This window comes from Cyanistes caeruleus, unplaced genomic scaffold (genome assembly GCF_971803275.1).
Source record: "Cyanistes caeruleus unplaced genomic scaffold, bCyaCae1.hap1.1 HAP1_SCAFFOLD_65, whole genome shotgun sequence".
NCBI classification, from domain to species: domain Eukaryota; kingdom Metazoa; phylum Chordata; class Aves; order Passeriformes; family Paridae; genus Cyanistes; species Cyanistes caeruleus.
The window spans coordinates 967,398-986,438 of record NW_028255884.1 but is presented as its reverse complement, the minus strand read 5'-3'; the positions used below and the strand labels follow the sequence as shown (position 1 = coordinate 986,438).

General features: G+C 55.8%; 3 protein-coding genes and 1 pseudogene across 6 annotated transcripts; 2 read left to right on the top strand and 2 right to left on the bottom strand.

The window, feature by feature from the left end:
- The first annotated feature begins 430 nt into the window (after positions 1–430).
- Positions 431–3,173, top strand: LOC147647120 (serine/threonine-protein kinase pim-3-like). Its single transcript, XM_086872407.1, has 3 exons — positions 431–794; positions 1,197–1,295; positions 3,133–3,173. Exons 1-3 carry the CDS (start codon positions 431–433, stop codon positions 3,171–3,173), a joined length of 504 nt encoding a protein of 167 aa, XP_086728533.1.
- Positions 3,174–4,064: 891 nt separating this feature from the next.
- LOC147647119 (uncharacterized) lies at positions 4,065–10,708 on the bottom strand. Of its 4 annotated transcripts, none has more exons than XR_015281634.1 (14): positions 10,438–10,658; positions 10,010–10,081; positions 9,850–9,921; positions 9,697–9,762; positions 9,157–9,270; positions 8,431–8,502; positions 7,981–8,052; positions 7,707–7,778; positions 7,518–7,619; positions 6,609–6,680; positions 6,449–6,520; positions 5,759–6,361; positions 4,967–5,129; positions 4,065–4,435 (listed from the first exon to the last, which is right to left on the bottom strand). XR_015281634.1 is itself a non-coding variant. In XM_086872466.1 (14 exons), the coding sequence occupies exons 1-14, from the start codon at positions 10,532–10,534 to the stop codon at positions 4,387–4,389; spliced, it is 1,218 nt and encodes a 405-aa protein (XP_086728592.1). In that variant the 5' UTR covers positions 10,535–10,708; the 3' UTR covers positions 4,065–4,386. The 4 variants fall into 4 exon arrangements, 3 of the variants coding, with proteins under 3 accessions (XP_086728592.1, XP_086728594.1, XP_086728595.1); XM_086872466.1 differs by lacking the exon at positions 9,697–9,762 and adding an exon at positions 6,965–7,072 and having other exon boundaries at positions 5,759–5,839; positions 10,438–10,708; XM_086872468.1 differs by having other exon boundaries at positions 5,759–5,839.
- Positions 10,709–13,510: 2,802 nt separating this feature from the next.
- Positions 13,511–17,276, top strand: LOC147647118 (uncharacterized). Its single transcript, XM_086872478.1, has 3 exons — positions 13,511–13,590; positions 15,050–15,128; positions 15,315–17,276. Exons 2-3 carry the CDS (start codon positions 15,077–15,079, stop codon positions 16,403–16,405), a joined length of 1,143 nt encoding a protein of 380 aa, XP_086728604.1. The 5' UTR covers positions 13,511–13,590; positions 15,050–15,076; the 3' UTR covers positions 16,406–17,276.
- LOC147647117 (serine/threonine-protein kinase pim-1 pseudogene) lies at positions 16,731–19,041 on the bottom strand (annotated as a pseudogene).

Here is a 19,041-nt window from a genome sequence, read left to right as displayed (position 1 = left end):
GAGCCCAGCCCGATCCAGGGGATCCATCTCAGGAGCAGGTGGAGGAGCAGCAAGTGTCCTGAAGCCAGCAGCTGCAGGACCACAGTCCCAGGTGACGGTGCTGGACGTGCCAGCTGGCAACAGCCCGTGCCTGGTGGAGGAGACAATTCCTGAGGGACCAGGGAGTTTCCTCCATCTCCAGGAAGCTGCTCCCATAGGGCCACCAACTACCAACAAGGCTTCTGTACCAGCAGGTGAGACCTGAGGAGCTGTCTGAGGCTCCCATGGGGCTCTGGAGGGGCATTCCCAGGCCAGGCCAGGGCTTCTGAGAGCAGCCTAGAAGCAGGTCAGAACAAGGTGGCCGGTGCTGGGGCATCCTGGGCAGGGGCATTGCAGCCACAGAGGAGCATCAGGCCCTGTGATGGAGGCATTGTCTCCTCCTCACAGCCCGATGGCACCTGTGGTTCCACTGGAGATCGTGCTGATGGAGAAGGTGGGCTTTGGCTGCCGCAGAATCATCCAGTTCCTTGACTGGCTCCAGCTGCCCGACAGCTTCATCCTGGTGATGGAGCGTCCAGAGCAATCTCGGGATCTCTTGCATGTCCTGCTGGAGCAAGAGTTCCTGAGCGAGGAGGTGGCACGCTGGCTTTTCTGGCAGGTGCTGGAGGCCGTGTGGCACTGCGCCGCCTGCGGTGTCCTGCACCGGGACATCAAGCCAGAGAGCCTCCTCGTCAACCCGGAGACTGGCGACCTGAAGCTGATTGACTTCGGTTGTGGCACCTTCCTCCAGGAGTGGGCCTTTGCACAGTTTGCCGGTGAGCCCAGAGCGCGGGCCCTGCTCCCAGTGCCAGGCACTGCACAGCCCCATTCCCTCCTGGGCCGTGGGGTGCGGCATTCAGCCGGCTGCCGGCTGCCCTGTGGCACGGGGCAGGTGCTGTGCCCCAGGAGCCGGCTGCCGGCCCTGCCGACAGAAAGGGGCTGCAAAAGCCGGGCCCTGGGTCCTCGGCTTGGCAGGCCCACAAGGCCTTGGGCTGCTCCGCTGGTGTTCTCAGCCTTGCAGAATGGATCCCTGGCTTTGGCCCATTGTCAGGGGGAGGCGGGCAGGCCTTGGGGGGAAGTTGTGGCCACGGCTGCAGCCCCTGCCTCTGGCAGGAGGCTGGCACCAGGCTCTGGAAGGCAGCAGCCTGCGCCTGAGCAGTGCCACCCGTCTCCCCTAGGAACATGCACGTACTGCCTGCCCGAGTGGATCGGCCTGCGCTGCTACCACGGCGATGGGGCGACCATCTGGTCCCTGGGCATGCTGCTGTTGTGTGCAGGTTCCTGCCCTTCGAGAACGAGCGTGACATCGTGTTGGGGCAGCTCTTCTTCCCGCAGGAGGTCTCTCCAGGTTGGTACGCGGCCTGAAGCAGGCAGGCTTTGGCAGGTGGCACCGCGCAGCCCAGCCCGGCCCTCCCGCAGCTGCGCGGGACGTCCATGTGCCCTCAAGGGCCGGCTGCAGCAGGTGGCCCGTGGCAGGCTGGGTGTGGCACGCTTGGCTGAAGGAGGGGACGCTTGTCCTGCCGTGCCGCTCTCCCGCCAAGGGCAGTTCCCAGCACACGCAGCGTGGCCCGGCTTCTGCAGGCGCCGGGAGCAGCTGGGCAGGAGCCTTCTGCAAGTGAGCGCCGCTTTCTGCCTTCTCTCCCCAGAGTGCCAACATCTGATCCGCTGGTGTTTGTCCAAGCACCCCATGGACCGGCCGGTGCTGGAGCAGATCTTCTACCACCCTTGGGTGCTGGGTGGCCATTTCTGATGCCTTGGTGCAGCCTCTGCAGCACCCAGTTCCCGTGTCCCACGCAGGACTGAGGGCCCAGGAAATAAAACAACCCAAAACCCACGGTGGGCTGGCGAGTCTGGTCCTTGTTAGCAACTTCAGCTAAGGGAACCTCTGGGCAAAAGGGGTAATCAGAGCATTCCCTTCAGCCTTTGTCAAGCTTTTGGTGCCTTTCCTCCAGGTTGTCCCTCAAAATCAGAGGGGGGTGGAGCCTGCACCAGTCCCCCCAAACCGGTGGGAGACAGAGACTACTCCTAGGCCCCTCAAAACTGGAGGAGGATGGAGACTATCCCCGGGCCCCCCAAACTGAAGGGAGATAAATACCTGGCAACCCAAAAAAAGTGATGGATGGAGCCCAGAGAATCCCCCAAGTCAGAGGGGAAAGGGGAGACTGCCAGCCCCCCCAAAGAGGAGGGGAATTGTGCCTGTGCCAGCCCCACAAATTGCAAGGGGACAGAGAACACCCCTGGCCTGGCAGATGGCAAAGAGCAGCCGGGGGCTGCCGGGATGGTGACAACACTGGCAACCCCCAAATCAGAGAGGGACTAAGAGCCCACACAGGCTTCCCAGAAGCAGAAAGGGGGCAGCAAATATCCCCTGTCCCCCTAAGTCGGAGGGGCACAGACACAAAAGGCCCCACAAAAAGAGCATGAGGAACCAAGAGCACTGCTGGCCCCACAAGGGTAAGGAGGATGGAGAAACTCCCCATCTGTCTTTGTTTTGGAAGACAGGTGTCTGCTAGGGAGGGCAGGGGCCTCCCCTGGAATGAAAATGTACACACCCTCCCTTTGAATTATTATAATTCTGAAATCAAGGGGCTTTCAGGAAGAGATCTGGGGATAGGAATAACAGTTCTTTATTAGTATTTATAACCAGGCAAACAAACAACAATAACTTCAGCATTAGCAAGAAAACAGAACCAGGGGGCCCGTGACAGCTTTCTCGGCTGAGATGGGATGGAGGAGAGGCTTTGTTTCACAAACCCCCTCGGGCGGGCAGTCCCGGTGCTCCTGCAGGGCTCTGAGGAACACTCAGCTGGAACAGCAGGGATGAGCTGAGATCCTGGGCCGGTGGCTGAGGTGAATCAGCAGCTCCGCGGCGGTGCCTGGCACTGCCACACGTCCCGGCAGGACAGGGGGTGCGAGGCCACCAACAAAGAGGGGAGAAGGAGAAGAAGCAGCAGCTCCATCTGGGTGATGGCGAAATTCCCTTCTCCCCACCGTAACAGCTCTGCGCCCAGTGTCCTCCGAAGCTGAAGAAAGCCCCCCAAACTGTCCCCACCCTCCCCTTTTCCTGCCCCCTTCCCCCCCTGGGCCCAGCCAAACTCTTTGTCTTTTGTCAAGCACCCACCAAGTACCCACAGGTAGGTTGTCTCCCCAACTAATGGGTAAAAATTCCACAGGCAAGCCAGAACTAAAAAGAAAAGGGACACCTAACCCTCAACAGGGTGTCTTAATCGCTCTTAGAGTAAACATTACCAATTAAATTCAACTTCATGTTTAATTGCAGAAGTGGAAAAAATGTTCCAGAATTCTAAAACTACTTTGAAAACTATGTTATTAATATGGAAAAAGGGAAGAAACATTTGGGGATTACTTCCTACTAAAATAATTCTAAATGTTTCTAAAAAATTTCTAATTTTTAAAAATAAAAACAAAGATAACAAGGTGGGTTCCCCAAGCCCGGCTGCTGCCTGCCCAGCCAAGGCTGTGGCCAGCCAAGCAGCTGTGCCAGTGCTGCTGGTACCAGCCAGACCCCAGAGCAGAAGCCCAAAGGTGTTGCTCAAGCTCTGCCTTGGCAGGAGGGTCCTGCCTTCAGTCCTGTCCAGACACCAGGGCCAGCACTTTCAGGGACAGAGGGTCCTGTTCTGGGTGGTGGCCGCACAGCAATAAGCTGATAACGCAGCTTTGGCAAGGAAAACAGACACGGGCTTGGAGACTCAGGAAGAGAGGTGCAGTTCTCCCTGACTGAGTGTAGTGATTTACATTCACACTGTTATAAATGCATATCATATTATTGGCTTTTTGCAAATATTATAAGGAATGTTATATGTATAAGATTAGAAAATCTAGCTGTATTAATATGGTTTCCTTTATTTCTGTTATTGATGAAACCTAGAAGTAGTGGTATAATACATATATGTTAAGCTTTGGCATAGTATTAAAACAAAAACTACTTTAGCTTGTATAACCCAAAGACTGCAAAACATAGCTGGAGATGCCCCCTACATTCAGAAACTATCTTATCCAGATGAAGACAGCAGTGACCAGAACTCTGGGGGAGGAATTTATTGCGTTTCTGTTATCAGGAAATGTAAATCTCATTGGCGCCAAGAAGATTGATCTATTGGGAAGGGGGCAAGAGAAAACTAAACAGAAGAACACAAAAGATCCTAAGAAGAATGTATGAATATGCATGAGAATTTATGGATATGTAGTAGGATTCTGTTTTTAAGGGACAATCCTTTGTTAGTCTGGTGTGCTCTCTTGGCTGAATGCAGAGACACCCGGCTGTATCTGTATACTTTATTTTTAGCTTCTAGTTATCTTTTCATTAAACCTTTAAATTCTATAAGAAAAATACGTGAACCTCATTTTTCACAACACTGAGCTGTTTGGCCGGACATCTGGAGGTGCAGAGGCGCTCCTGTAGAGAAAGAAAGTGGCTGAGGCCCCCAGCTGCCGCTGGCACACAGGGACCCTCCTGCACAGCAGGGCCCAGAGCTGCCAAGGCTCCCCAGCACGGCTGCAGCTGCTGGCACAGCTTGGCCCAGCTGGACAGCTGCCCCTCAAGGCCCTGGAGAGCAGGGGATGGCTCTGGGCAGGGTCCCTGGCCAGGAGCAGGCCCCAGAGCACCTCTGCCTGTCAAGGACAATCTCGTCCCCCCTCTTTCTCCTGCCCACCTTGCTTTGCCTCTGCCCGCTGCTCCTGGGGCTGCTCTTGGCCAGGCAGCCTCAGTGGCAGCCAGCACTGGCTGCAGCCCCAGCGGGCTCCCCAGGACATGGCCCAGCAATTAAGAGGCCAATGAAAGCCCTGGGCAGCAGCAGAACTCTCAGCAGAGTTATTTGGGCAACCAAGGACTAGCCACAAGTCCACAGCAGCTTCACTGGGAATGTTTCTTTTCTACAACAGACTTTCAAAAGAAGCTGTTTGAGGGAAAAATGAACGAAACACTCACCGTTTTGTCTTCCAGACATACCAGATTCCAACACAGCATAAAATGAAGACAAGCACCAAACAAAGCAGGCCTGCCATTAATTCTAGCCAACAGCGTGTTTCTTGACAGAAACCTCTCCTGATGCCCTTCTGGGAATTGGGAACACGTGTTGTGCCGGCTGCATCTGTGGGAGCAATGGGCAGTGTGAGCCCGTGCTGCGCTCCACTGCTGAGCTGGCAGCATGGTGGGTATGTCCAGGATATTCCCTGTTTCCCTCAGAGCTGGGGCCTGCAGGTACCTTGGCACCCCTTGGCACAGCCTGTGCCACCCAATAAAACCCAGAAAGCTGAGACAGGGACCTAGGGACAGCACAGCTGCTTGGGCAGTGGCTCCTTCCAGGGACACGGGCCAAACCCATCCCTGAGCAGCCACTGCCACCCCTGACCCTCCCTGCTCCGTGACAGCTCCCCCAGCCCAAGGGGACAGAGCCAGGCCCTGTCAGGGGCCAGTGCAGCCCCTGCCCAGTTGGGAGCCAGGGCTGGCTGTGGCCCTGGGCTCACAGCAGGGCTCCCACTCGGGGCTGCTCCTGTGCCTTGGGCCTCTGGATGCTTAGGGCCAGCTCCAGGAGCAGCTGCAGTGGGATGGATGTTGGTGCAGGAATCTCGATTCCCAGGGGCTGGGAATGAGCTCCAGAGGCCTGGAAGCCGAGGTGCCTCCAGCTTTGGCTGCTGCCAGGCTGTGCAAGGAGAGGCCCTGTGGGAAGAGCTGCTGGCACACAGCCCCACCAAGGGCTGAGCCCAGCACAGCAATTACCTCCTGTGCCTGGGCCCGTGCCTGCAATTGCCTCCCTTCCTTCAGGAAATGCCGCCTTCCATAGAGCCTCTCTGTCCATCCCTTGAGAAAGGAAGAGGCACAGCTGGATCAGATGGAACCATCACATAGCAGGGAAGTGGCCTCTTCAGGAGGCAGTGCTTGTCAAAGACATGGAAGAGGATCAGGAAAAGGCCCAGGCTCTCTCTTGTCCAAACCACCACCTCTCCTGATCTGCTCAGAGACCAGGAAGTTGCAGAGGATCTCAAGGTGTGCATGGCCCATGGTGCAGTTTGGGCAGCCTGTCTGCTGATGCCAAATGCCTTCCTGCAGAGGCTGGGCAGAAACTGCATCCAGGCCAGGCTGGGAAACAGCCCTGCAGGGCTTGAAAGCAGCAGCAGGGCAGTGAGGCTGCCATGGATCCCTTCCCATGGTGCAGGGCATGGCATGTCCAGAGAAAGCCCCTGACTGCTGCATCTCCGGAAAGGCTGAGGGAAATGCACCCTCCACGCCCTTTGAGCAGTTCCTTCTCTATTTCTTTCAGGATATGGTGTGACTCAAGTGATTCTTTCTGTCCTGTGGCTTTGTTCTTCCCTCTCGGAGGACCTTAACAAAAAATAGTTCCATTTGCCAGGAATGGATCCCAGAAAAGCAATGCTCAGCCTGTGGGTACGGCAGGGACACACCACTCACCCCTGAGATGGGAGCCGGGCTTGCGGGCAGTGATCAGCAAAGGAGCTGGGAAAGTCCTCGCTGCAGACACACCTGTAACTCAACAGCCACAGAAGCTTCTGTCACCTGGTTCCTACCAGGTTGTCAATGATTATTCCTCGATGGGACACTGAGAACATACCTGCAGGAGGCTCCAAGGGCTTCAAAACTTTATGCAGCCAATCTAATGGAGAATCCTTCCTGGGAACCTCATCTGGAAGGGAGCACAGATCAGAACCATTCCATGGTGTGCTGGGATCGCCCTTCTGCCTTAGGGAACTGGGCACTGCCAGGGGGTTGGGTAAGACCATGGGAGCAAGATATAAGTGGACATGGAGGAAGCTGTAGAGGGGCCTGAAATGCTCTGGGCTGGCTCCTGGTCACTCTCAACACTCTTTCCATGCCCTGTGCAACATCCCTGAAGGGTGGGCGCTCCCCAGCAGCAGAGATGGCAGCTCAAGCCTCAGCAGGGCTCAGGCCCAGAGGCACAGCAATTACCTCCTGGGACTGTGCCTGGCATGGCCTCCCTTCCTGCAGCAGAGGCTGCCCATGAGCCACTGCTTCCTCCGGGAAACGCTGCCTTCAGCACAGCCTCTCCATCCACTTCTGCAGAAAGGGACAGCTGGATCAGATGGCAGCATTCCCCACTGGGGAGGTGGCATCTTCAGGAGGCAATGCTTGCCAAAGACTTGGTTAAGGACCAGGAAATCATATAAACTTTTGGGATTGGCCAGGGCCCTCCTTTCTCCAAACAGCTGCCATTTCTGATCTACCCGGAGACCAGAGAATTCTACAAGATCTCAGGCTGTGCATGGCCCATGGTGCAGTTTGGAAACCCTGTCAGCTGATACCAAATGCCTTCCTGCAGAGGCTGGGGAGAAGCTGCAGCCAGGCCAGGCTGGGAAACAGCCCTGCAGGCTGTGAAAGCAGCAGTGGGGCAGTGAGGCTGCCATGGATCCCTTCCTGCTGTGTTGGGCACTGCGTGTCCAGATATGCAGAGAAAGCCCCCAGCTGCTGAGTCTCAGGAGAAGGCTGAGGGACATGGACCCACCTTGTCCTTCCTGCAGAATTTTCTTCAGCATTTGCCTCATGGGTTTGGATGGCTCATGGGGTTTCATAACTCCTGTAGCTTTGGTATTGCCTCTTGGAGGACCTTAGAGGAAAATAATTCCATTTCCCAGGAATGGATCCCAGAATGCCAGTGCTCAGCCTTTGGGGTCAGCAGGGACACACCACTCACCCCTGTGACGGGAGCCAGGCTTGTGTGCAGCAACCAACCCAGGAGCTGGGAAAGTCCTCCCTGCAGACACACCTGTAACTCAACAGCCACAGAAGCTTCTGTCATCTCTTCTGATCTGAACAGGCAGCACTGAGCCTCAGGAGTGGTGAGAGGATCACGCAGGGCGAGGGCACACACGTGCACGGCTCTGTCCTGGCACCTGCAGCGATGCTCTCCTGGCCAAGCCTTGGGCTCTGAGCTGGCAGCTCTCCCAGGGGGAAAGGCCTTCACCTACCCTCACCATCTTCCAGAGCCTCAGTCCTGGGTGTGGGTTGGGAAGCCAGATCACCTTCAGCAAGATGCTTGGCTGAAAAAAGAGGTAGGACAGAACAGCTCTCGTGGCTCTGTAGGAGACCCTCAGGCTCCCTGGGGCTGGCAAAGGAGCCATGCAAGGCACAGCCCCGGGACACAGCCCTGGGCCTGGCCCCTTCCCTCTCTGCTCTTCTCCGTGGCTGCACAGAGCACATGGAAGGAGACACTGATATTACACACGGGAAGAAGATTGACAGCTAAATGCTCCTTCTTCCCACTGGCAGTGACCTGTGGGATCCCTCAGGGCTCTAGAAGGGAGCAGGGTGAGGTTTCCAGAACCCATCAAGCCTGAGATTATGTTAAGAGATATGGCAAATGCTCTTGCCACCTTGTCATTTTGTGTTCTGTCAGTAAAGGGAATAGAAGAACTTGCCTCCAGCATTCTCCAAGATATTCAAAGTATCATTCAGTAGCACTTCCAAATAAATGAGGTTGAGTTCCAAATCTAGAAGGGAGCACAGATCAGAACTGTTTCCATGGTGTGCTGAGATCCCCTTCTACCTTAGGGAACGGGGCAGTGCAAAGGAGCTGTGCTAAGGCTGTGGGTGCCAGATGTCAGTGGACATGGCCACAGCTGCAGAGGGGCCTGGGGGCTCTGGGCTGGCTCCTGGTCACTCTCCACCCTCTTTGCAGGCCCTGTGCAGCATCCCTGGGAGAGGTGGCTGGAGCAGCCCAGGCCCCACTGGGGCCCTCTCTCTGCCACAGCTGAAAGAATTGTAAAAGCAATGGGGAAGAACTACAGCAGGCAGTGCCACAACTGTCCCTCAGGCCCTCCCTCCCTCCTGCCCACGTTCTGCTGGGACAGCTCTCCCATCCCATAGGGACTGGGCCAGGCTCTTTCAGGATACAGTGGAGCCTTGCCCTCCCCCTCTGCCTATTCCCCACCATGGGCACCCCTTTGCAGCTGCTGCCAGGTTTTGGGACCTGTCTCCTATGGAGGGACCCCAGCAGGACTGCTCAGTAGCCAAGTGCCCTGAGTCTGCTGGGGATAATTCCACTGGGCTGTGCTGGTCTTGTCCGGGCTGTGCCCACACTGCCAAGCAGCAGAGATGGCAGCTCAAGCCTCAGCAGGGCTCAGGCCCAGGGGCACAGCAATCACCTCCTGGGACTGTGACTGTGCCTGGCATGGCCTCCCTTCCTGCAGCAGAGGCTGCCCATGGGCCACTGCTTCCTCCGGGAAACGCTGCCTTCAGCGCAGCCTCTCCTTCCGTCTCTGGAGAAAGGAAGAGGGATACATGCATCAGGTGGGGCTGTTTGTTCCCCAACATGAAGGTGGCATCTTCAGGAGGCAATAGTTGTCAAAGATATGGGTAAGTTTCAGGAAGGCATCCAAACTTTGGAGCCAGGCCAGCCACATCTACCACAAGACTGGGAAATTGCAGGGGATTTCAGGGTGTGCATGGCCCGTGCTGCAGTTTGGGCTCCCTGACAGCTGATGCCAAATGCCTTCCTGCAGAGGCTGGGGAGAAGCTGCAGCCAGGCCAGGCTGAGAAACAGCCCTGCAGGCTGGGAAGGCAGCAGAGGGGCAGTGAGGCTGCCATGGATCCCTTCCTGCTGTGCCGGGCACGGCGTGTCCAGATGTGCAGAGAAAGCCCCCGGCTGCTGAGTCTCAGGAAAAGGCTGAGGGACATGGACCCACCACGGCGTCTCTCCAGATCACTCAGCCTCTTGTCTCCTGTAGGTTTGTTCCTCCCTCTAGGAGGATCTTAACAGAAAGTATTTCCATTTCAGATGAATGGATCCCACAGAACCAGGGCTCAGCCTGTGGGATCAGCAGGGACACACCACTCACCCCTGCGATGGGAGCTGGGCTTGCGTGCAGCAACCAGAAAAGGAGCTTGAAATGTCCTCGCTGCAGACACACCTGTAACTCAACAGCCACAGAATCTTCTGTCACCTGGTTCGTGACAGGTTGTCAGTGTTTATTCCTTGTTGGGACAGTGAGAACATACCTGCATGGGGCTCCAGAGGGAGAAAATCTTCATGAAGCCAAGCTGCCTGAGAAGCCTTCCTACCACCCTCATCTGGAAGGAAGCACAGATCAGAACCATTCCATGGTGTGCTGGGACCCCCTTCTACCTTAGGGAACTGGGCACTGCAAGGGGGTCAGGTAAGGCTGTGGGTGTCAGATGTCAATGGACATGGCCAAAGCTGCAGAGGGGCCTGGGGAGCTCTGGGCTGGCTCTGGTCACTCTCCACCCTCTTTGCAGGCCCTGTGCAACATCCCTGGAGGGGCAGTGGGACCAGCCCAGGGCCCCTGAGGCCTCTGTCCCTCCCACAGAGAAAACCCTCCCTTAAGCCCTGGGGAAAACCATCCCCAACACTTCCCAGGGAGAAGGGAGCACTGTCCTGGGAAAGGGGACCGAGGCTGCAGGCTCACCTGCTCGCCCTGCTCGCCATGGAGCAGCCTGGGCAGCCCTGTCAGGCAGGGCCACTGCCAGGAGGAGCAGGAGGAGGAGGCGCAGAGCAAAGGCCATGGTGCCTTGCCCACTGCCAGTCCTGCAGCTCTTGCTGCCACCACTGTCCTGACACCGCTGTCCCAATGTCAGCACCGCTGCTGCCGCCGCCGCTGCTGCCACAACAGTCGTGGTCAAGGACTGACTGCTCGGTCCTTGTGGTGCTGGGCAACCACGGGGCTCTGGGACCTCTGTGACCTCAGAGCCTGCTGTCACCTCAGCCTGCTGTCACCCCAGAGCCTTCTGTGACCTCATGGCCTTAGATGTCTGCCCCAAGTGTACTCCCATCTGTACTAGAGGACTGCTCTGACTGTGAATCTTTGACTTCATCAAAGGGTCATTGCTAAACAAAACCTTGGTTTTGCCTGCTGACATTGCTGGTCAGGCGCTGTCCCAGGAGATGCTCTTGATGGTTGCCTCTTTTCCTGGGCATGGCACTGGAGGAGGTCCAGGCCCAGGTGATGCCACTGAAGGAAATGTGCCCTCAGCCCAGGGATGCTCAACACAGACTCCCCCAGCCCCTTGGGGCCCTGCCTCTGGTCACAGCAGCCCCTGCCTGGCTCCTGCCTGCCCACACCAGGGTCAGCCCTGCCTGCTCCTGGACATGGAGCTCAGCCAGGGCTGGTGCTGTGTGGGCTTTGCTGGTGGTATCAGCCAGACACTGGGGTGACAGCTCCATCTCTTTATTGGAACAGAAGAGCTGTGCTGGGCCCTGCCCTGGCAGGAGGGACCCACCTTCAGTCCAGGCCACAGAGCAGGGCGGGTCCCTTCAGGGACACAGGGCCTTGCTTTGGGTGGTGGCAGCATCTGCACAGCAGCAAGCTGGTAATGCAGCTGTGACAGGGACATCACGTATGGGCATGGAGATGTGAAATGTGTGGTGCAGGTGTCCCTGAGGGAGGTGTTTGGCCTTTCCTGTGAAGCTGCAGAGGGGAGCATGTTGAGAGAGGAGATGGCTGAGGCCCCAGCTGCAGCTGGCACACAGGGACCCTCCTGCACACTGCGAGATTCTCACTGTGCTCAAAGTTTCCCTCTGAAGACTAAGAGCTGAATGTGGATGGGCTTAGCAGCTGATCTGCAGGCCAAACAATTGAGTTAGCAAAAGAAGAAATTGAGAAAATACAAGTTTATCCATAGCAAGGAAGAAAGCAAGGCAGTTAGCATGGAAACTAATAAAAAGGGATATAAGGGGTATTTGCAGTTGTAATAAATGGAATTGGTTCGTGCTAACTAAATTGTAACTGTTATTAAAGTTCTTATTTGAAACAATCAAGAATCAGTGTTACAAAGCAGATGTACCCCTTTGCAGATGTTACATGTCAAAATTAAGGTACAGGATGTAGTTTAGAAGATAAATGGTGTCTCAAGACCAAAATTGCCTTGAGATGGACCAAAATTAGAACAAATTTAGGCATTGGGCCTAAAGATTAGTAAACATAAGGCTAATTAATAGACTTACATAACACAATGCTCAGTATGTATGCACAAACCTGTAAGGTTATCCAAAGGACAACAAGGAAGAGGAGAAGCCTTCACCAAAAGACCACCAAAAGAAGACTGAAGACCCCCTAACAACAAGTGAGGCATGTGCCGTGAAGAAAAGTGATGTAAAGTCAGAAAACCTTGAAATAAGAGGGAACTTAGAGGAAACATTAAGGAATATGTATAAGGATACAGTATATAAGTTTAGCTTGAAGTGCTTTGTTTTGAACTTGAGGCAGGGTGGGAAGCCTCTGTACCCTGGTCAGTTTTGCTTATGCTTTAATCATACTTAATTACCAGCAGATTATATATATACATTTTAATTTTTATTAGACTGTAGTATTTTACTAAACTGTATTCTTTTATACCACATTACTATTCAATTTAGTAAATTGTATTCATTTTTAATTAAACTGCCATTAACCCAAGGGACCTAGTTGTCAAAATTCTAATTTCATTTATAACAGTATTTTAAAAAGAAGGCTGTTACAACAACATTGGTATTTACCAAACATGACACAACATGAGCTATATTAACAAAGAAGGCACCTTACGGTGACAACATTCTACTGTTCAAACTGTAAAACATCTTTGTGTACTGATCAGGGGGTAACGATTTACTCTTTACAATCCTGATGCTGAATGTCTCCTGAGGAGGTCTGGTCACAGAGAAGAATGAGCCCCTTGTGAGCTGCCCCTGTTTGGACAACCTGCTCCTCACCCCGAGCCTCAGCATGTCTGACATCGCCCACCTGGGACTGACATCCCAAAGCATTGAGAACATTTCTCTTTATAATTTTTCTTTATAATTAAAATCTAATTAATTAATAAAAATAAAATTTTATTTTTATAATACTATTATTCTGTATTTTTATAACCTAATTTTTATATTTATATAAAAGAATTGTTACATTTTTAGCAACTAAAAACATTATCGGTCCTTGGTTCAAAGTAGCACATTTCCGTTCATTAATTAATTGACCACTATTTCTCCCTCTTTATGCTAATTATTCCTATTTTTAGTCCTTTGATCATCATTTTTATCATTTTCTCAGACAGGGTAAAAGGGACCACTTTGGGGTCCATGGGGACTTTTCTGAGGAACATTTGGGGCAGTTTTGGGTCTGGGGAGGGAATTTAGAGACAACCTGGGGGTCTGGAGGACACATGGGGAGCCGGGAGGGCACTTGGAGCGGCATTTAGGGATTCTGTGAGACAATTCGGGGTTCGGGGGAGCACTTGGGGGTCCAGGGGTTCACTTGGAGGTCAGGGAGGGGAATCTGGGGGCCCTTCGGGGTCCGGGCGGGCACTTGGGGGGCTGTAACGGGGAATCTCTGGGTCGCGGGGGATGATGGGAGTTGTAGGCGCCAGTATAATGAGGCTTAATGGGGCCGCGGAGCATCACGGGAGTTGGAGGCTCAGCGCCAATAGGTTCCGGTAAGGCGCGGGGCATGACGGGAGATGCAGTCCCGCCCGGAATAGCGCTCTATGGGCGCCGCGGAGCATGATGGGACTGTAGTCCCGGAAGTGGCTCGGAAGGCGCGTTCGGCGGTGTGGGGAAGCGCTTGGAGAACACTTCTGCGTCCGAGCTGCAGGTGCTCGGGGCGAATGTACACGGCTCGGGAGCACTTGGGGGGAACCTGGGGAGCTGTGACCGGGCTCTTTAGGGCGCGGGGCACGGCAGGAGGTTTGGGCGCGGAACTGTGTTGTGGGATGATGGGAGATGAATTCCCAGCAGTGGCTGGAAGGGGAATCTGTGGGGTCGGGAGCATTCAGGGATCCAGGGACGCTTTGGGGGGCCTCGAACGGGCGCTGAGGGGGCACTCGGGGATCCTGAAGGGTCTGGGGGACACATGGGACATATGGGGGGCGATCCCGGGGTTCTGGGGAGTGCAGGGCATATTCCCAGTTCCTGACAACCTGGTCTCAATTGCCCCCTGGAGGCTCCTACTGACTGCCAGTCTGATCCCAGTATGATCCCAGTATGATGTCAGTACACAGCCAGTGCAATCTCAGCCACTGCCAGGATGATCCCAGTATAAACCAGTCTCTGCCAGTGCTGCCACTCCTGGGATCCCCCAGCCCTCTCTGTGTTCCCCGGTCCCACATCTCCCCAGAGGAGCCCCAAGGGCTGGCAGTCCCCAGCCAGGGTCCCCAGCCAGCCCCAGGTTGGATCTGCAGCCCCCAGTTTTCCCAGTTTCCCTCTCCTTTTCCCCGGGCCGGGTTCCCCCCGTCCCCAGCGGGTGGGAGCAGCGGAGAGCCCCGCGCTGCCCATCCCGACCTGTCCCGGCTCCATCCCCGCTCCTGCCGTGGGCTGTGAGGGGTTTGGGAATGGGGCACCGAGGGTGTCACTGCTCCTGGGGGAGGAGGAGGAGGGATGGAAGAAGGAGAGAGAGAAGGGATGGAAGTAGGAGAAGGAGGTGGGGTTAGGGAGGAAGAGGAGGAGGAAGGATGGAAGGGGAGGAGAGGGAGAAAGAGGAGGGACAAAGGAGGATCAGGGAAAGGAGAAGGAACCATAAGGTTGAGCACTCCTTGAATTCATAGCCCCCTCCTGTGGGATCATCACCCACCATCCCACAGGTGATGGGGGAGTGGGAGCTTTGCCCGGATATCCTGGGGGGGTCCCTGGGTTGGGTTTATTTTGCAGGGGGGGAATGTTTGGAGAATGTGGAACTCCAAAGCTGAGTGGAAAATCCTACTTGGGGGGACATTGGGGGGTCTCACCATCCCTAAGTGGGGAAATGGAAACAGGGGGAACTTTTTGGATTCCTGGCACTCCCAGCAACCTGGGGATGGTAGGGACTGAGCAGACAGGTTGTCCCCAGTACAAGCGTGACTCCCAGCAGCTGGGACAAGCGGGAACCCTTGAACCTTCTCTCCTTGAAGACAGGGGAGACTAGAGATGGGGAACTCCTGGGAGGCATTTTCAGAGCTGAATCTTGGTGTTTTTTGGAGGTTTTATGGACCCCAGATGTCCGGTGACTTCTAGAGATGAGCTTGGACAGAGGGACCTGCAAACTCAATGTCCTCATCCCTTGTATTTCCTCAAACCAGGATTTCCCATTCCCAAACCTTGGCTGGATGGAGGAGGAGGCTGTGGAGAAGAGGAAGATGCCCCAGGACACCCAGGCAGGTGAGGAGGAAGTCAGTGCCCCTTTCCCCCTCTCTCCTGCTCCATCTCCCAGCCCAGCCTGGCTCCCGGCTGCAGGACAACCCCGCTGCCGACGCCGTCCTGCCGGGGACGCACTGGGGGGATCTCCTTCCCCTTCCCTCTGGCACGGAGGCAAATCCCATCCTCTCCTTGTCCTTCCTCCCCCAGACAAGGAGCTGAGGATGGAGACCAGGGAGGACAAATCCCCACAGGAGAAGCTCATGGAAGAGGCCGTTCTGAGCAGCTCCAAGGCACAGGAATCCAATGGGGAGGAAAATCCCCAGAGATCCCGCAGGAGGAGGGGCTCCAAACCCTGCCTAGGGTGCTCTGAGGAGGAAAGACCCACCCTGTGCCGGGAAGGCGGCCGGAGATCCAGCCAGGGCTCTGAGCTGGTGGTCCATGAGCAGCTTCAGGATGGGGAGAAGCCCTACAAGTGCTTGGAGTGTGGGAAGAGCTTCAGCCAGAGCAACAGCCTGATCTGTCACCAGATGATCCACACTGGGGAATGGGCCTACGAGTGTGGGGAATGTGGGAAGGGCTTCAGCTGGAGCTCCCAACTCATCATCCACCAGCGCATCCACACTGGGGAGAGGCCCTACGAGTGTCCTGAGTGTGGGAAGAGGTTTCAGAGGAGCTCCACTCTCCTCAGGCACCAGCGGATTCACAGAGATGAGAGGCCCTTCCGCTGCCCTGACTGTGGGGAGGGCTTCAAGCAGAACTACACCCTCATCACCCACCGGCGCATCCACACTGGGGAGAGGCCCTATGAGTGTGGGGAATGTGGGAAGAGCTTCAGCCGGAACTCCAGCCTGATCTGCCACCAGAGGATCCACACCGGGGAACAGCCCTATGAGTGTGAGAAATGTGGGATGACCTTCAGCCGGAGGTCCCATCTGACCATCCACCAGATGATCCACACTGGGGAGAGGCCCTATGAGTGTCCCGAGTGTGGGAAGAGGTTTCAGACCAGCTCCCATCTCCTCGAGCACCAGCGGATTCACACGGATGAGAAGCCCTTCCGCTGCCCCGACTGCAGGAAGGGCTTCAAGCACAACTCCCACCTCATCACCCACCGGCGCATCCACACTGGGGAGAGGCCCTTTGAGTGTGGGGAATGTGGGAAGAGCTTCAGCCGCAGCTCCAGCCTCAACATCCACAAACGCCTCCACACTGGGGAGACACCCTACGAGTGTCCCCTGTGTGGGAAGAGCTTCACCTGGAGATCTAGCTTGACCCAACACCAACGGCAGCACCAGTAAGGGAAGCTCTGCAAATGCCCCAAAGTACAGAAAGAGCTTTGTGCACTGCTCCAGCTTCATCCCCCCTTGGAAAATTCAAGTTTGGCAGAGACCTGGTGATCCATGTTCCCTGTGATCCATGCTGGGGAGACACCTGTACCTTTTCCTGCCTATGGCAATGACATGATGTGGGATCAAAGAACATGAGGGTCTGGCCATGGCCCTTTTGTTATATTCAATCCCATCTCAGGTCATTGCCAGGGGCAGGTGTTTGTGGTTAGGTGTCTTTTTTTTTTTTAATTCCGGATTGCCTGTGGAATTTTTACCCATTAGTTGTGGGGACAGCCTAACTGTGGGTAATTGCTGGGTGATTGACAAAAGACAAAGAGTTTGGCTGGGCCCAGGGAGGGAAGGGGGGCAGGAAAAGAGGAGAGCGGGGACAGTTTGGGGGGCTTTCTTCAGCTTCGGAGAAGGACACGTTGGGTGCAGAGCTGCTGCGGTGGGGAGAAGGGAATTTCGCCATCACTCACACGGAGCTGCTGCTGCTTCTCCTTCTCCCCTCTTTGTTGGTGGCCTCGCACCCCCTGTCCTGCCGGGACGTGTGGCAGTGCCAGGCACCGCCGCGGAGCTGCTGATCCACCTCAGCCACCGGCCCAGGATCTCAGCTCATCCCTGCTGTTCCAGCTGAGTGTTCCTCAGAGCCCTGCAGGAGCACCGGGACTGCCCGCCCGAGGGGGTTTGTGAAACAAAGCCTCTCCTCCATCCCTTCTCGTCTCAGCCGAGAAAGCTGTCACGGGGCCCCTGGTTCTGTTTTCCTGTTAATGCTGTAGTTATTGTTGTTTGTTTGCCTGGTTATAAATTCTAATAAAGAACTGTTATTCCTATCCTCAGATCTCTGCCTGAAAGCCCCTTGATTTCAGAATTATAATAATATAGAGGGAGGGGGTCTACGTTTTCATTCCAGGGGAGGCCCCTGCCCTCCCTAGCAGACACCTGTCCTCCAAAACAAAGACAGATGGGGAGTTTCTCCATCCTCCTTACCCTTGTGGGGCCAGCAGTGCTCTTGGTTCCTCATGCTCTTTTTGTGGGGCCTTTTGTGTCTGTGCCCCTCCAACTTAGGGGGACAGGGGATATTTGCTGCCCCCTTTCTGCTTCTGGGAAGCCTGTGCGGGCTCTTAGTCCCTCTCTGATTTGGGGGGTGCCAGTGTTGTCACCATCCTGGCAGCCCCCGGCCGCTCTTTGCCCTCTGCCAGGCCAGGGGTGTTCTCTGTCCCCTTGCAATTTGTGGGGCTGGCACAGGCACAATTCCCCTCCTCTTTGGGGGGGCTGGCAGTCTCCTCTTCCCCCTGTGACTTGGGGGATGCTCTGGGCTACATCCATCTCTTACTTTGGGTTGCCAGGTATTTATCTCCCTTCAGTTTGGGGGGCATGGGGATAGTCTCCATCCTCCTCCAGTTTTGAGGGGCCTAGGAGAAGTCTCTGCCTCCCACCGATTTGGGGGGACTGGTGCAGGCTCCACCCCCCTCTGATTTTGAGGGACAACCTGGAGGAAAGGCACCAAAAGCTTGACAAAGTCTGAGGGGAACGCTCTGATTACCCCTTTTGCTAAGAGGTTCCCTTAGCTGAAGTTGCTAACCAGGACAAAAGTTCCAGGCCCGCAGTGGGTTTTGGGTTGTTTTATTTCCTGGGCCCTCAGTCCTGCGTGGGACACGGGAACTGGGTGCTGCAGAGGCTGCACCAAGGCATCAGAAATGGCCACCCAGCACCCAAGGGTGGTAGAAGATCTGCTCCAGCACCGGCCGGTCCATGGGGTGCTTGGACAAACACCAGCGGATCAGATGTTGGCACTCTGGGGAGAGAAGGCAGAAAGCGGCGCTCACTTGCAGAAGGCTCCTGCCCAGCTGCTCCCGGCGCCTGCAGAAGCCGGGCCACGCTGCGTGTGCTGGGAGCTGCCCTTGGCGGGAGAGCGGCACGGCAGGACAAGCGTCCCCTCCTTCAGCCAAGCGTGCCACACCCAGCCTGCCACGGGCCACCTGCTGCAGCCGGCCCTTGAGGGCACATGGACGTCCCGCGCAGCTGCGGGAGGGCCGGGCTGGGCTGCGCGGTGCCACCTGCCAAAGCCTGCCTGCTTCAGGCCGCGTACCAACCTGGAGAGACCTCCTGCGGGAAGAAGAGCTGCCCCAACACGATGTCACGCTCGTTCTCGAAGGGCAGGAACCCGCACACCCTCTCCAACAGCCGGCTGAATGCCGCACCCTGTGGCCCAAGAGGGAATGGGGCCGTGCAGTGCCTGGCACTGGGAGCAGGGCCTGCGATCTGGGCTCACCGGCAAACTGTGTGCAGGCCCGCTCCTGGAGGAAGGTGCCGCAACCGCAGTCCATCAGCTTCATCTCACCAGTCTCCGGGTTGACGAGGAGGTTCTCTGGCTTGATGTCCCGGTGCAGGACACCGCAGGCGGTGCAGTGCCACACGGCCTCCAGCACCTGCCAGAAAAGCCAGCGTGCCGCCTCCTCGCTCAGGAACTCTTGCTCCTGCAGGATGTGCAAGAGATCCCAAGATTGCTCCGGATGCTCCATCACCAGCATGAAGCTGTCAGGCAGCTGGAACCAGTCAAGGAGCTGGATGATTCTGTGGCAGCCAAAGCACACCTTTTCCAT

What these genes read in the sequence shown, in the direction of transcription:
- LOC147647118 (XM_086872478.1), top strand. Translation starts at nt 15,077, where the DNA reads ATGGAGGAGGAGGCTGTGGAGAAGAGGAAGATGCCCCAGGACACCCAG. An exon ending in GCCCCAGGACACCCAGGCAG is followed by an intron (nt 15,129 to 15,314) that starts GTGAGGAGGAAG and finishes TTCCTCCCCCAG; the next exon opens with ACAAGGAGCTGAGGATGGAG.
- LOC147647119 (XM_086872466.1), bottom strand. Translation starts at nt 10,534, where the DNA reads ATGGCCTTTGCTCTGCGCCTCCTCCTCCTGCTCCTCCTGGCAGTGGCC. An exon ending in ATGGCGAGCAGGGCGAGCAG is followed by an intron (nt 10,082 to 10,437) that starts GTGAGCCTGCAG and finishes GCTTCCTTCCAG; the next exon opens with ATGAGGGTGGTAGGAAGGCT. An exon ending in TATGTCTGGAAGACAAAACG is followed by an intron (nt 4,436 to 4,966) that starts GTGAGTGTTTCG and finishes CTTTCTCTACAG; the next exon opens with GAGCGCCTCTGCACCTCCAG.
- LOC147647120 (XM_086872407.1), top strand. Translation starts at nt 431, where the DNA reads ATGGCACCTGTGGTTCCACTGGAGATCGTGCTGATGGAGAAGGTGGGC. An exon ending in GGCCTTTGCACAGTTTGCCG is followed by an intron (nt 795 to 1,196) that starts GTGAGCCCAGAG and finishes CGTCTCCCCTAG; the next exon opens with GAACATGCACGTACTGCCTG. An exon ending in CATGCTGCTGTTGTGTGCAG is followed by an intron (nt 1,296 to 3,132) that starts GTTCCTGCCCTT and finishes TCTTTTGTCAAG; the next exon opens with CACCCACCAAGTACCCACAG.